We start from the raw sequence: 16619 nt of genomic DNA, 5'->3' as shown, positions 1-16619 counted from the left end.
CTTTAGAGGTAATGTAGATTCTTTTTGATTCTTTGCATTTTTATAAATAAAACAATCCTTTAAAAGTAAAAGAATTTATTACAGATGATGTCAATGTGTCCTGTAATCCTTATCTGACCTAATCCTGGTTCTGTTAAGTTAATATATATATACCAAAAAGAAAAAGATCCACCCAGACAAAGACCGGAAACTTGGAGAACAGCAAATATTTTACTAAAAGGAACAATAAGCAAAATGTCATTATTGTAGATGGAAATAAACAAGAGTGGGAGTTTTGTGAAGAACTAAAGGTATCTTTTTAGATCGACAATTGTCAAACATCACAGACATCTGTGCTGTTCTCCAGCCTCTTGTTTACGTAGGCGGGCTGGCCGTTCACGTGAACAGCTGCCTCTCAGAGCTTACCCACTCCCTGACTATAAAATACCAGCGCCAGGCACAAAATGGCGGAGAGCACGGCCATCTGATCAAAACATTCTCTCGCTAACAGCGTTATAAAGTTCTGAGCTACTTCTTCACTAGACGTGTTCCTCTGAAAGGTGATGCTGTTGTGCTGTGAATTTATCTTTTGATCATACGAGCCGATGGGTGAGAAGGGGGAAACGGGTGCTGGAGCGAGGTAGAGAGAGGGTTGCCTTGATACACGTCTTGTTTTGTTTTGGTCTACAGACAGTGTTCAATCTCCATCTAGTGATGAAATATCACTTATTGCTCCTTTTTAAAGTAATATCGGTCCTTTTGCTCAGCAACAACTACTCAAAGTACAAAGACATTTTGTTTGGAAAAAAACAAAGTTAATCAGAAAAGCCTCGTTTGGCCTCCCCGTCTCTGTGCTTTCAGTTCAAAATATAAAAATTAGCTTTTCATCCACATTACAAAAGAAATTGCAACAAAAGCGCAGCACAAAAATATACAAAAAAAAGTGGCAGGTTGGAAGCTAGGTCCTGAAGAAAACCTGCAGCAGAGAGGGCCCCGTGTTGACAGGAAGGCCTCTGTTAAGGCACTCCTGCTGGGAAGGAGGGAAGGAGCAGGACGAGAAGAGGGGGATTAAGGAGGACGTTCCGCTGTAGTGGTTTAGAGTCAAAACGCCTGCCGTCAAGCAGGCCTGTTAGCGAGGCAGCTGGAAAAGGCCGCTTCCAGAGTACATATGTTACCGACGTGGTAGTCGCCAGAACTAAGGCACGAACTAGGGGGGGTGGGGGGGCTACACGCCTCCTCTTGGTCCTTCTGTCCCCATGTTGTGCTCTCTAGTAGACCAGGTACTTGAGCTCAGAGTAGATGAGTGGGAACATGACGGTGCAGGCCCGGTACAGGATGGCGGCGCTCTTGAACAGAGCTCGGGGTTTGGTGCTCCAGGATTCCGACTTGAAGTTGAAGTAGATCGCGTACAGCGCCACGGCAAAGAAGTGTCCAATAAGGGTCATGGGTTTAGGTGATAGGCTGTGAAAACAAAGGGGTTATTGGCTACATTAAATGTTAAATGATTTTAAAGGAACAGTTTGGCATTTTGCTAAACATTTCTTTACATTTCAAAGTAGAAGATTGGCACACATAATGTGGTGAAATGATGACACTGCTCACTGCTTATAGAAAAGGAAGAGTAACACCTTTCTTCATTCTTAATTCATTTGACAAGTGCATCTTTATAAAACTTGGAGTATTGTCAAAAGTTAATGGATCTGTGTAATCTGTTCTAAAAGTGAAACTTTCCACATCCATTGCACTCAGTGATGTGTTTCAGCTTCTTTTTTTTGTTAATTGCACTGCAAAAACGGTAAAATGTTCTCAAAAATAGTTCTCAAAAATAGTGTGTTTGGCAGATGAATAAGATTATCTGCCAATGGAATGAGTATATTGATCCCTAAAATAAGATAATTAGATATACTGCACTTGAAATAAGATGATGGAGATGAATTGTCCCTATTTTAAGTGCAAAAATCTTATTCTACTGGCAGATCATCTTGTTTACCTGCTAAAATCAAGGAAAAATACACTAATTTTCAGAACATTTTGCTTATTTTTAGCTCCGTTTTTGCAGTGTGGGAACATTTTTTCCGAACAGCTGATGAGATCCCCAGATTAAAACTCTCAGAGAATTTAAACACTACATCTGATTGATTAAAAAGGGATTTCCAATACAGACATGTTTTGGAAATGACTGCATCGGTGCAGCATTGGATGTGGTTCTGATGAGGTGTCATGGAAGCCCAGGGTGCTTTAATACCAGCTTTACTCTCATCCTACTTGTTAGGCGTGGCGTCTCTAATTTCCTCTTGACAGTACGCCACAGGTTCTCTGTTGGCTTCAGGTCAGTGGAGTCTACTGAACATCAAGACCTGTGATACTGTGGTCATTAAAAAAGGTATTGGTACCCTTGGCATTGTGGGCAGGTACCAAGTCCTGTTGAAAAATACAATCAGCATCTCCAGAAAGCTTGTCAGGAGAAGGAAGCAGGAAGTGCTCTTTGGACTAACTCTGGACTTGATGAAACAAAGTAGACCACCACAGGCTTATGACATGGCACCCAGATCATCACTGAGTGGAAACTTCCCACTGGACCCAAGCAACTTGGGTTCAATTCATCTTCATTCTTCCTACAGACATTGATCTTCAAATAAAATGATAGATTAATTTCAGCTAAAAATGGCTTTGGACCACTGAGCAGCAGTTCAGTCCTTGTTCTCCTAGGAAGACACCTGACATGTCCCATGGTTCATGAGTAGCTTCAGGATCTCCATGTGGGGTGGCACTCCTTTCAATCTCCTATAAACTCTTGACTCGCCTGGACTTTCCAGTCCTCAAAGCTGTGCTTATCCCTATTGCTTGTGCGCCTCTTCTGCCAAACGTTTTCCTTCCACTCAACTTTCTATTAATATGCTTAGATACAGCTCTCTGTGAACAGCCAGTTTTGTTTTCCGTGACCTTTAAGGCATACCTCCATGTGGAGGGTGTCAATGTCTTCAGGTCAGTAGTTTTCCTTATGATTATGTTGGCCATAACATTTCTACATCAAAAATGCTCATTTGATTTTATTTGGAATTTTTTTTGTATGGTTGTTGTTTTCTTTTCAATGTACTGAGATGCACACATTTCTCTAATTCATGTAAATAATTATTCTGCAAACGATCAGCCTAAGTGGGGGTGTTTTTTTTCAGTGCACAACATGTAAACAAAATTGCAGATGTGCGTGTTTGCTGCTTACACTGAGAGGAGTCCAATGGGTCCAGCGATGCACTGTCCACCCAGTTTAAAGTACTGGAAGCAGGCCTTTCTCAGCTCATGAAGAGAATCTAATGAAAGCCAAAGCAAGAATGAAAAAGTGACACAAATACAGATCAGGATTGTTGTTGTCCTGATGATTAACATTCGTTTTCTTGTTTTCCGTTTTCCCTCATGTGCCATTAGAGGCACAGCGAGGCGTTGACTCACCGTCAGTGGCTGAAAACAGCTCGTACAGAGCCTGGGCCAACACATTCACCACAAAAGAATGTGATGACTTGCGTTCCCAGTGGAATTTTTTCTTTGCCTGTTGGGAAGATGGGGGGGGGGGGGAAACAAACGCTGGGTGTTAAATTGCACACTGGTCTGCAGTCTCCCACCTAGGACAGAGTTTAATAAAACATGATGCAGCTCAGTCCAAATATAGATTCTGCTTCTTTCCCTCTCTCACAGCTTTGATCCGGGGAAACCAAGCGGCTGCAGGAGCTGGACAAGACCTTACGGTTTATATTTGAGGCAGCACTATAATAGTCTTATTCTAGATCTGTAGTTTCCAGGTTTTACTGTTTTTATTCCTAGCGAGCAAATTTAGCAGAGCACAACAACAAACGGCTTCCTCTGTTCACCTGGGATAAAGCCGCTTCGTCGTCCAGATCTGGAATGCGCCTGAGCAGTCTCCTCCAGATGCACACGTCGTTAAGGGCAACGCTCATCCCTCCCCCCGTCAGAGGATGCCTCATGTTGTAGGCGTCGCCCAGGAGGAGCACACCTGGAACAAAACACACAGTCCAATATTCACTACTATCCACTTTGACGTGTGTTTCATGCTCTTATTATTGTATTTCCCTCTGATTTAACCATGCGCTGATCTAAATGGCTCCAGTCACTCCCAGGATGATAAAGAAACCGGGGGGGGGGGGGCACACAATGGCCTTCAGATCAACAGGTGAACTCCTGTAGGCCCAGATTACTGAGAAGCAAAACATGCTGCCATGTTTCTGTCTGAACATAGCAGACCGACTTTTAATTTTCATCATTCACCATTAACTGGTGTTCTGCACCATTTGTTACTGGTAAAAAAAACAAAAAAACATAATGTGTTGGTAACATAAAGGTGGCAACATACACCCTGACCTATTAATCTTCCAGGCATAGAATACACTCCATCTTGAGGGATTACCAGAGTTTTGTTCTCGCATAACAGACAACCCAGATGCCGAAAGACCAGGAAGGGGGGGCACCAGGGGCGGCTCTAGACGGGGGCCCACAGGGGCCTGGCCCCTGTTATGGCCCCTATACTAAAGACATAAATTAAATAAACTTCTTACGATTATATGCATTGGTGAAGAAACCACACCTGATTTGTCACCTAGACCAATTTTTTTTTTTTTTTTACCTTTACAATTTCACCCTAACAAGGGTTTAAAATTCAAGGTGTTTTATTTTTAGCTTCAGCTGTATTGAGCTGGGATCACAGTTTTCATCTGCTAGATCAGAGATCTGAAACCTGCAGTACCAGAGCCACAAATGTATCACTTCATATTATTAAGCGATTAAATATTTATAATATTTAATAATAGGCTGCACAGTGGCGCAGTGGGTAGCACTGTTGCCTTGCAGCAAGAAGGTCCTGGGTTCGAGTACACCCCTGGGTCTTTCTGCAGGGAGTTTGCATGTTCTCCCTGTGCATGCGTGGGTTCTCTCCGGGTACTCCGGCTTCCTCCCACAGACCAAAAACATGACTGTTAGGTTAATTGGCTTCTCCAAATTGTCCTTAGGTGTGTGTGTGAATGGTTGTTTGTCCTGTTTGTCTCTGTGTTGCCCTGCGACAGACTGGCGACCTGTCCAGGGTGTACCTCGCCTCTCGCCCAGTGAACACTGGAGATAGGCACCAGCACCCCCCGCGACCCCATGAGGGATAACGCGGTTCGGAAAATGGATGGATGGGATGGAATATTTAATAATATGTTTTATGATTTCATTCATTTATGTGCCCCTGTGAAAAAAACACTGGCCCCACCATGGCCTCCCTGGTAAATTTGGTCTAGAACTGCCACTGGGGGACACCTTTGTGCCTTTTTGTACTACAGCACTGAGCAAGAATCACAGTTTTGGAGGGTTTTGTGCTTTTTAAACCAGTTAGCGTGCCCATTTTCTGAAAAATGTATAGCCAGATCCCAGCCTCACCTTTACACTAGTGACAGTGCATCTATATAGGTGTTTTGCATATAACTACCACCATGTCCTGTTTGCCCCATAGGGGTCCAAATCTCCATTATGGTTAGTGAAAACATACATCATGAGGAAATTCCTTCCTTCAGAGCATCCTTAAAGATGTGTACAATTTTTGATAACTATTTGGAGAGAGTATACATTTCCAAATGATTGCCTTCTGCTTGCCGTGTCCAGGCAGAAACCAATCAATAAGACTTTGGGTACCTGGCTTGTTGACGGGGGAAGGAGGGAGGAAGCTGGCAGGCATGGACCTGAGGCGATCGTTCTGCAGCGCCTCCATGAAAGGCTCCTTTAAATGCTCTGCAGGAAGCGGAGAAAGGGAGAGCACAGGAGGTCTGTCACCAGGATGAAAGCCCACAGGTGCATGCTGGTAACCACCACAAGCAGGAAGCCTTTTCTTTTGGAGCGAGAGCGTACATTTATGAATGCAGCAGTCCAGTCGGACCTCTGTCAAGGTTATTGGAGCTGCTGCTTTGATATTGTAGCTTTGATATTTCAGCTGAATAACAGAGCACACAATGAAGGTCAAACCCTTCAGCTGCAGTCTCTCCCCTGGTGGTGCACACACCACCAGGGGAGAGACCGAACAACACAACCTCTGGCATCCGCACCTAATGGTCCTGATCTTTAAATAGCCTTGATTTTAATTCAAAGGTTGCTTTCCATCAAGGATTAATAAGCCAAAAAAGAAGCAAAGGAATTTCTTTCAGCGAGAGTTACCTGGCAGCTGAGGGTGAATATTCTCAGCCATGTACCGTGGAAGGTCCCGAGGCATCTCCCCTCTGATGTCCACCAGCACCCTGGTGTGAGAGGAGGAGATCTGATAGATGAGGACCGGGCTGGGATTGGCCAGCACCAGCTCGGCATGGTTGGCCTTGAACTGGGGACAGTCCTGTGGAGAGAAGCAGAAACGGCTGTTTTTACCGTAGACACCACATTTCAAACCTACTGTTATCCATGCATGTCGCTTTGTTACTTTTCCTACAGAGCCTTGCAAAAGTATTCACACCGCTTAGACTTTTTCACATTTCTTCCCGTTACTATCTTCCATATATTTTACTGGGATTTTATGTGATTACCACTCAGAAGCCTACATAAAGCCACCTTTTCTTAGATTAATTTATGATGGAAATCTTCTATTAACAACCAATTTCATCACAGCTCAGGTTGTTTTGTCTGTAAAGTATTAGTTAGTTGCCCTAAACTGCATCTTCAAGTTTTTTTTATTTCCCACACACTTTAAAAGGTTTTGGCTTTTCCTTTGCTTATACACAGCATCATCCATATATATTCATCTTTAGTGCTTATAAATCGTGCATAAACTGTTTGAGTAGCAGAACCTTACACTGAAAATTTAGGGGGAAAGTGCCACTGTTGATTTAAGGACATTGTTTTCAATGTTTTTTTTGTTTGTTTTTGTTTTTATAATACCCCCTGTGCCACATTTATTAACACTTTTAACAATTTCTGTAAAATTGATATGTCAAAATTTTTAATGGGCATTTTCCAATTTTAAGTTGATTAAAGATTATTGAAAACCTTTGTTTAGCAATCAAGATTTTTTTTGTTTTCGCTGGGGTATGAACAGGACATGACACTGAGGCCCGTTTCTATTAGCCATCCTTAAAGACAGGAAACACAGGAAAACATGTAATGTCGTTAAAGCAGTGGTGTGTTGACCTTTTATAGACATACAGCAATGGTAACAAGAGGACCCCTTGCTAACCTGAACTGCCTCATATCAGCAGTAAAAGCAAGACTTAGAGCTGCAGCAATATATTTAGAGTGAGATATAACAGATGAATTTGTTTTACATAGCTTTAACGGGGGGACAGGGGTCAATAAATGTGTAAGAAAAACTGTCTGATGGGGAGAACCTGCTAAGATTGGTGTTTGCAATTTTACAAAAGGGATTGTAATTTTGACCAGGCGCTTGTTTGGGCCCCAGAAATACTGGGCCCTAGCTCCTCTTCCTACCTTCATGAGGCATCCGACAAAGTGAGAGGAGATGCGAGCTTTCCCAGACACCAGGCTCTTTCTGAATTTGGAGAAGCAGCCGTCAGCCACCACTGTCAGCCCGGCGTGGATATCCTGTGGGACACGAGGTTAGCGCCCGCTCAGATATTATATTATCTGTGAGGCAAAAGCCAGATATGAGCGTTAAAGCAAACACCTTGATGTCTCCAGTTTCTTTATCTTTGTACTGGACTCCAGTTACACAGCCGTCCTCCTCCAGCAGACTGGTCACGGTGCCTTCTAGGAATTTGACACTGTAGGGTATAATGAAACAATTAAGACCATCCTTTCTTCCTGGCTAAAGAACCTAAACCTTTCCATGGAACTGTAGGCCAAATGTTCATTGTAGCAGCACTGTGTATGTTTTGACTGGAATTAGCTTAATCTGAGATATATTAAATAACTAAATATTGCTACTGGTGGGGGACAGTTAATTTTGTGGTCTTGATATCAAGTAGAACAACGAGTTAACTCTTGCTATTTAATAAGCATGGAATACTGTTTACCACACGACTCGGCTTACTTTGGCTCAGCCATGGCAGCTCTCCTCAGCCCCATTATAAATCGGCCATGATGGAAAGCTCGTCCGCACTGAACACTTCCCTTTTCCTGAGGGTAAGGGATCTCCACCTCTGAGTGGCTCTCCATGTCATGGATCACGTAGCCGTTCACCTGATGGGCGTCCAGACCTTCCACTGAAGCTGAGGCCAAAAGACAATGCAGCAGAGTATAGTTACACAACACAAGTTCACTACTCAATAAACAATGGTGTGGAGCAGAACAGGAAATTTTCAGTATTAGTTAAAACTGGATAGCATTTTCCCCCTTCTAATATGCTGAAATGTAAACATGATGCTTTTGTTTGTGGTCATTGAAGACATTGATCTTTCGACATAAAACCAGCTGTGGGGGGCCTCCAGGCCAGGAGAGGGCCCCCAAGAGTGCTTAAAAACTCACATAAGTACTTGACAAACTTTTATTTTCTGTGAAAGTCAAAAGAACAATAAGAAATAACGACACCCAGTGGTTAAAATCAGAACAACACATACAGTGCCTCTTATGGAGACCCGCCGTTTACTTGATGGTCCAAATTTGATGTGAAGCTCAACTGAACTTTAACTTCCACAGGATATGTATATGATGGTGTATTCGCTTCTGTTTCTGGTCAGCTTCTCTTACTGCCTTCATGTTAGCAGGCTGCTGCTCTTTTGCCAAGATAAAATATCAAATGCTCTGCTTTGGGAACCCTCCTATGATTGGCTCAGGAACCAGGAAGTAAACACGGGCTACACTTTTAACTGAAGTAGTTCTGCACCGTACCTCTAGGTTTGAAAGGAGAAAAACGTGACTAAGGCGTTGATGGAGAGGACCGATTGTTTATAGGGAATGTTACTTCCTTCCCAGGTGACTAATGAGAATGATTTAGGTTTATTTTACAGTATATATCTTACTTATAGCTCCTTTATATATACTTTTAAAGATCTTTGAAAAATCTAACTGCATCAATGAACAGTTTAATATAACTTTTTTTGACAATCTTGGCTACTTGCTTCTGAGATTGTGTGAAATGGTTTGAAAACACTCAAGTCATTTCCAATTTTCAATTGCTGCCTGTAAACACATTAAATTAGGTCTGTTTTCCATGTACCTGGTGAGTCTGCCCTAAAGCGCTACACAGTGGACGGCATCGACGAGTTAAAATGAGCCGCCGACTGTTATGGTGCAGCAGAACACACAAACCTTAAAACTATCCAACGTCAGCCTGCGAAGTAGACATTAACTGAACTGGCGGGTAATAGTTTGACTGGAAATGACCCCCAAATGAAATTCTGCTCAGGGCCCTGTAAAAGTTTGGGGCCTTGAACACAATAAATAATCAATATATGCTGCAAATCCTTGGGGTTTTTTTTATCCTAAAAAAGGTGTCCCACAGGTCAAATTTTTATTTTTTTATTTTTAGTAAAAAATCTTTAAGAATAATGCGAGGGACAAATCACATCTTAGATTTCCAAAAGTCCCTGCTAACCTGAAATTTTAAGTTCCCTGAAGGATTTTTCACATGGGATCAACAAAGTTTTTACCAACCTTGCTATCCGTCTCTCTAAGTAGGTGCCAGTTATGAGAATGAAACAAGGTTTCAACGTTTTTGGCCATTTGAAATCAAAAATTACTCAAGTGGACAAAAAAAAAGTTTGATAGTTTATTTGGTAAAAACACATCCCAAATGTGCTTTTATTCAGCAAAATGCTGATGCAGAGGTATTTGTTCTCATCGCTTGCAAATATGGGAAAACCCCTTTAAATAAATGCCTAATTTATCACAGCTGCACAATCTGCCACGGAATACTTTTGAATAATCCATCTTTTAATTTGAGAAGATATATATCACTATCGTCAATAATTGTATTTAACACAATCACTGGAGATGATCAGATACTATGTACCAGCATTTTTGATTCGCACATAATCAAATAACCGCTTCTGATTGGCAGGTGGAAATGCTGACTTCGACCTTTTCCTCACCTGCCTAACTTTAACATTAGTTTTTCTGTGATTGTATGAGCTTACTAAACAGTTTATATGGATTTGTTTTTCACATGCTTAGATGGTGATATAATCATTACTACTTTGTCTTTTAAGGTATTTAAGTGCGCACATCCTACCTTCGTAAAACCCACTCCCAATGTGGTTAATTGTTTATTTTTGACACGCTATAGGATTTTCTCTCTAAAGTTTGTCTTTGTAATTTCTTGATTTTTTTTTCTTTTCTTCTGAAATAAAAAAAACAAAAGCATAGCTTTCTCGTTATCAAAGGAAAATAAATCCAGACTTGAGAGCTTGACCGTGTTGTGAAGTTTTCTCCCAAGCAGAGGACAGCAACAAACCTTCCAGTCTCAGTTCTCTGAGGGCTCTGAATCCCCCCGGCTGGAGCAGCTCCCCCACGATCCTGTCAGGCTCCTTCAGGTCCCTCTCCACCACCGTCACCCTCCTCCCGTCTCTGGCCAGGACAGCTGCCATGGCTGAGCCCAGGACCCCGGCCCCAACTATCACCACATCTGGCTCCGGGGCCTCAGAGCAGCCACAGAGTGAAGCACGACCCGAGGTAGAGGACTCTGCCTCAGCTCTTCTTCTTGTTCTCTTACTCTGCAAAAGCCAAGACAAGCAGGTCATATCTGTTCTCGATAAGATTTCTGGACTTCCCAGGAATTGAGCACAAAAAATACAAGTAGTGGGGGGAAAAAAAACACAAGGCATTACAAAGACAAGAGGCAGAAGATAAAGCATGTATCTACTGACTTACCTTCACAGTGTTCTTCTCTGCTTTCTTGCTGATCTGAGCCACAGTTTGAGGGACCAGGTGGCTGACAAGAGGCACAAATGTCAAGGCGCTCAAAGGTAGGTGAACAATCTGAGAGACTGAGAGTTTCTGACCATGAACGAATCTGAGATATGAGATCAGGAGTCCGGCTGTGAGAAACAACGCTGCTATCAGGACCAGCTCCTTCTGAGCCAAGCTCATCAGCATGTTGGACTTTTTGTAAAGATATGTGAAAGTCGCGACTCCCAGGAAGGTCCACATTGTTTCAAAAAATAATTTCTTGAAAACGCTTAGAAATTGTAAAAGTTGTGTTTTTGTTTTGTTTTGTTTTTCTCCCAGACAAGAAAAAATCTTCGGCTGCAACAGCAACAAAAATAACTTAAATAATAATTAAGAAGCCCAAAAGCCCGGCGGCTGGTCGCAGACGGCTGGAGAGATGCTGCTGAATTTTTTATGATAATAACAAAGAGACACCACTCCAGATTGGCTGCGGCCACCCTCTGACTGCTGCTCCGCTCAACCCTCCAATCAGGACTGACGTCAAGGTGAGCAGAGCTCGCGCTATGTCCTGATTGGACGGCGGGGCCACCACCAACCCTTGCCTGGGTCGGTGATTGGACAAGCGCCCGGCAGGTTGGTAGTATGATGTGATGTCAATGGAAGGTGCGCGTTTTATTGCTTCTTTTTTCCCCCTTATAAGCAGGAGGGACAGTAAAGAGTTTCTCTCCGGCTATCTGACAGGATGACTCACCCTGTGACGCTGAGAGCGGCCCCGCGGCGCTGCTCTGGAGCGAATAAAAGATGCAGAAATAACGCACAGAGTGAGAGTTCTGTCTGTCACACGAAGTTCAGCCTGACAATGTTGAAAATAATGCACGATAAACTTAATTTTCATCAAGTTGGGACTAAATAATTGCATGTGATTCTGAAGGGGCCGTGTGACAAAGATGGCAAGTAATGAGATAATCCACAGCATGTGTTGAAATATGAGTGGCAGGAATTGAGAATTATTTCTTGATTGAGTTGGATATCAGGTGAGACTACGTCACATCAAGCTCTGATAGACAGGTGGAGACTTTCAGTCTATGGGAATTATTTCGTTCAGAGAGTTTTTGAGGTCCGATTACCAACACCAGATTACCCACAAGAAGGCCATGTATTAGATACTGTGTTCATTAATGTGTTAATTACAACATTGAAATGAATCTTATCTTGCCTTTGGTCTGCAAGAAGTATTTGTATAATATAACATAAGGAACTTTTAAACCTTCTGCCAAGTTACAACAACAATCTTTAATGTGTTTCGTCTGCATTTTCTGTGAGGATCGGCAAAAACGAACGCACACCTTTGAAGAAGGGTGAAAAAGCTACACGGTTTTACTCAAACTCTTATTCAAATAAAGACCAGTGTGTTTTGACGCAGACGCTTCCGTTGCCGCTCTGACTGACTGGTTATGGTTGTTGTCCTAATGCACAGGGAACCTCCACCCCAGTCTCGACTCTTCTGAATCCTCCAACAGGTTTTCTTTCATCGGAATCACACTGAATTTAGCCCTGTCCATGTTCCCTCCAACTCTGACCAGATCCCCTGTCCCTACTGATGACAGCAGCCCCCACAGCCTGATGCTGCCACCACCAAGTTTCACAGTGGGGAAGGAGTGTTCAGGGTGATGTGATGTGAGCCCCCTGTCTGCAGAGAGGAACATCGGGATCGGGTGGGACGCAAGTTGGATGACAGGCGAGGTGGGGGGGGGAGGGCTTGACGTGGCTACTCCCTGGTGGCATGAACTGACTCTGTTTAGGGCTAAAACCTTTTTGTGAATAATAATGTTTAAAACCATCCATTTTCCTTTCATGACCTGCATTTTCTTTCACCCATCAGCAGCGACGGAGAAGTTGATGAGAGTTGATCACCCTGCTCATAAAAGCCATACCCCCCAGCCTGATGCTGCCACCACCATGCACCACAGTGGGGATGGTGCGTTCAGGGTGTCCTACACTGCTAGTGTTTCCTCCACGTGTAGCATTTTGGACAAAAAGTAAAATTTGGTCTCCTCTGACCAGAGCAACTTCTTCCACATGTTTAAAGTGTCCCAGGGGGGAACAATATTAGCTAGATGCACTAGACTATCTTTTTTCTTTCTTTTTCAGGTTTTGCATTTCACTTTATAACTATGTTGCATGTTATGTTACTCCTACAATTTCAATAAAATACATCTATACGAGTTTTTGGTTGTAACATGATATGGAGGAATATGAAAGGAGTATGACTACTCTTGCATAGCACTCTACAAAGTTATTTTGCTTTACCCTGACCTGAATGGCTCACATTATCGGCATCTACATTTAACTAATATTAAAGTATTAAAGTTTAAGTTAATAGTTATTTAACAGAAGTAGTCTACAAACATGTTGTATAGCTTGTTTCTTAAAAAAAAAAGATCTCCAGAGAGAACACAAGCGTTAAGCTGCTGTGTGCCGCTAACTACATGGGTAATGCCACTTTTAAACAAATGTATCAGTCATTAAATCTGTGAATATGTTTTACATTTCTAGACCATATTTGTTATGCAATATCAGAAGGGCAAGTACGCGCAGCAGTGTAATTGTTAAGTTATCTTCATCCTTGAAGCAGAAGTTGTTTGCATAGATAAAAAGACACCGAGAGACTTTCTGCTAAATAAACTGCTGGCAGATAGCGTTACTCTTTAACGTGGTTTTAACAATTTTTCTCATTTAAACACACCGCTACTTAGATATTTTATCCGTTTTACTGCACATGGTTACTGGTACAAATGTCACTTGTCAGTTTACTTTAATACAGGCTTTACTTGTTACTTTTAAATCAGGTTACTGCACCTTTAATGTATGTTCTTTGTATCCCTCAAGAATATTTTCCATTGTTGTGATTGATCAGCAATCTCATGAGAGATAAAAACTGATGACCCTGACAGTGTTACCTTCAAAAGCTTGTATTGGACCATGTGCAAATTCAAAATATTTGAATCAACCCACTATTGAGACTGAGTTGTTATTCCCAGTGTCCATTAAAACGGATCTGTGTCCGGCCAAAGTCCAGGAAGACGGGGTTGAATCCAAATTGTCCTCTAACACTATGCTAGGGAGAGCAGCAACCACTGGGTTCAGTTTTGCTTTTGATAACACTATGATGCCTTACGCAGAAGTCAGGACCGTATCATGCTCATAGGAGTGTTCTGCTACAAAGGAGTGGTTGGGCTTGATGTTCAAATGAAAGTGATTCTCTGAACCCTGGAGGAACAGTACCTGGTAAGAACCTGCACATACACAGAGAGAACATATTGCGGGGACTTCCTTGTGGCTGCAATAGTGAGTATAGTGTTCATGTTCTGGTTACTGTATCAAAACATCTAATCATCCTGCAAGACAGAATCAGTACAAAGAAAAAATAAAACCTTATCCATGTAAACCATCAACCTTATCCAATGCATTTAAAAGTCCTTGATTACCCCAAAATGATTAAGTCTTCCCGAGAATGTTACGTATAAAGAGTATTTTGTTGATGACTTCAAAAACCAGCACCAAAGCTGAACCACTGCTTCTTTACAAAGTGGATTGCTGGCATGGACAGAGCTTTCCAGCTGATCCACGAGCCTGCATATGACCCACACCTCTCTGTTTTACATTTCATTATTCACACCCGAGCAGTGGCACACCACGGTATATGTTACTGCCTACTCTTTCGAGATAAAATATTTACAGGGCAGATTTAGAGAAGCAGAAAATAATACAGCGACAGAGATGTGAGAATATCTTTGAATGTAAAATGTGTAAAAGCAAACCTTCACGCAGTTTAATCTAGCAGCCTTATTATATGGTTGTCAATGTGTTCAAACACACAGGTGTCACAGGCCGGCTCAATGCCCATGACAAAAAGGAGGGGAGACAAAACGGTTTAGGCCAAACAACAGTTTATTGTAACCTATAAGTAACTTTAAATAAATAAAACAGGGATCAGATGTGAGTCTGTAAGAATGTTTAGTGTGTGCAGTGTATGAGTGGGTGAACATGTATGTGAGAATGTGTCTGAATGCTAACCAAAACCAAACGGAACCAACCAACAAAGTGAGTACCTGGAGGAGCAGAGAGAGAGAGAGTGTTAATGGAGCCCAACTTATATAATGAGCCCAAGTGGCTCCAGTTAATAAGACCCGCCTCTGCCTGCAGGAGGAACCGCCCCTGCAGGTCAGAGGAAAGGGCCATGACACCCCTCTCCTTAAAATGAGGGTTCCACCCTCAACCCAAAATTTGGCCCACATTAAAACCAATTCAAAATGTTCCCCAAAACACAAATAGCTACCAGTCCCAGCTCTAGTCGTTGCTCTGCATCCCTGACCAACTGTCCATCCCTCCATCTCAGCAGCCCTGGTACCTGGGGAGCAGTTTAAGAGAAGGAGGAAGAGACAGCCAGCAGAGGAAAACAGAGAAACAAATAAAGTTAGTTCAATGGAGCACGGGACAAAGCGTCAGCTATAATGTTACTTTTACCACTGATGTGTCTAATGTCAAGGTTATAAGGCTGTAGGAACAAGGCCCAACGCATCAGCCGCTGGTTGGGATTCTGCAAAGACTTCAAAAATGTAAGTGGATTATGGTCAGTGAAAACGATCAAAGGAGTCAAACCAGAGCCGACATAGACCTCGAAGTGCTGTAAAGCCCAGATGAGGCCTAGTGCCTCCTTTTCTATGACAGAATAGTTTTGCTGGTACTTATTAAATTTCCGGGAGAAGAAACTGACAGGACACTCAACTCCCTCGTCACTTTCTTGCAGTAAGACAGCCCCAGCCCCTATCTGACTAGCATCTACCTGTAATTTGAAGGGTTGACCAAAACGTGGTGCTGCCAACACAGGAGCTGAACACAAAAGAGCCTTTACTGCCTCAAATGCTGCATGGCACTGGGTGGACCAGATGAACTCAGCTTTGGCCTTCAACAGGTTGGTCAGGGGAGACACTACTACGGAAAAGTTTTTACAAAAAGCACGGTAGTAGCCTGCCATTCCCAGGAAGCGCATTAGTTCCTTCTTGGTGGTTGGCTGTGGGAACTGCTTCACAGCGGCGATCTTTGCTTCCAAAGGACGAACAAAACCCTGACCAACAATTTTTCCAAGATAAGTCACAGTGGCTTTGGCAAACTCACACTTTGCCAAATTAACAGTCAGCCTGGCCCACACCAGTTTTTCAAATAGGGCTTGTACTCGCCGGATGTGCTCCTCCCAACAATCTGAATAAACGACTACATCGTCCAGATACACGGCACACCCTTCCAGACCTGACACCACCAGATTCATCAGCCTCTGGAAGGTGGCTGGAGCATTCCGCAACCCGAAAGGCATTACGTTGTAACAGTACAAGCCAGATGGAATGACAAAAGCAGCAATCTCACGGGCTCTCTTTGTCAAAGGCACCTGCCAATACCCTTTAAGAAGATCAAATTTGCTAACAAACTTTGCTGACCCAACTTGATCTATGCAGTCCTCCATCCTAGGAAGAGGAAAAAGATCTGCTTTAGTGACACTGTTTACTTTTCGATAATCAGTACAAGGTCTAAAAGTTGAGTCAGACTTTCTAACTAAAAGACAGGGTGATGCCCAATTGGAAGAGCATGGCTCAGCAATTTTATTTTTCAACATGTATTGCACCTCTGTCTCCAACTGTTGTTTCTTCTCCTCGGATACTCTATAAAACCTTTGTTTAATGGGTTTAGCCTCTCCAATGTCTATGTCATGCTCGATTAAATGAGTCTGTGAAGGAGTGTCAGAAAACAAAGTAGGATAACTTCTAATGAGTGCC

The 16619-nt window shown here is 42.7% G+C and overlaps 1 protein-coding gene across 1 annotated transcript; it reads right to left on the bottom strand.

Moving 5' to 3' along the window:
• Positions 1–11117, bottom strand: sqlea (squalene epoxidase a). Its single transcript, XM_012872869.3, has 11 exons — positions 10771–11117; positions 10355–10613; positions 7994–8171; positions 7628–7724; positions 7432–7545; positions 6175–6346; positions 5659–5754; positions 3846–3988; positions 3430–3526; positions 3203–3290; positions 1–1440 (listed from the first exon to the last, which is right to left on the bottom strand). Exons 1-11 carry the CDS (start codon positions 11047–11049, stop codon positions 1248–1250), a joined length of 1716 nt encoding a protein of 571 aa, XP_012728323.2. The 5' UTR covers positions 11050–11117; the 3' UTR covers positions 1–1247.
• Positions 11118–16619: the final 5502 nt, after the last annotated feature.

This window comes from Fundulus heteroclitus, chromosome 3 (assembly GCF_011125445.2).
Source record: "Fundulus heteroclitus isolate FHET01 chromosome 3, MU-UCD_Fhet_4.1, whole genome shotgun sequence".
Classification (NCBI taxonomy): Eukaryota; Metazoa; Chordata; class Actinopteri; order Cyprinodontiformes; family Fundulidae; genus Fundulus; species Fundulus heteroclitus.
The sequence above is the reverse complement of the archived record's forward strand: the minus strand, read 5'-3'. Positions and strand labels throughout refer to the sequence as shown.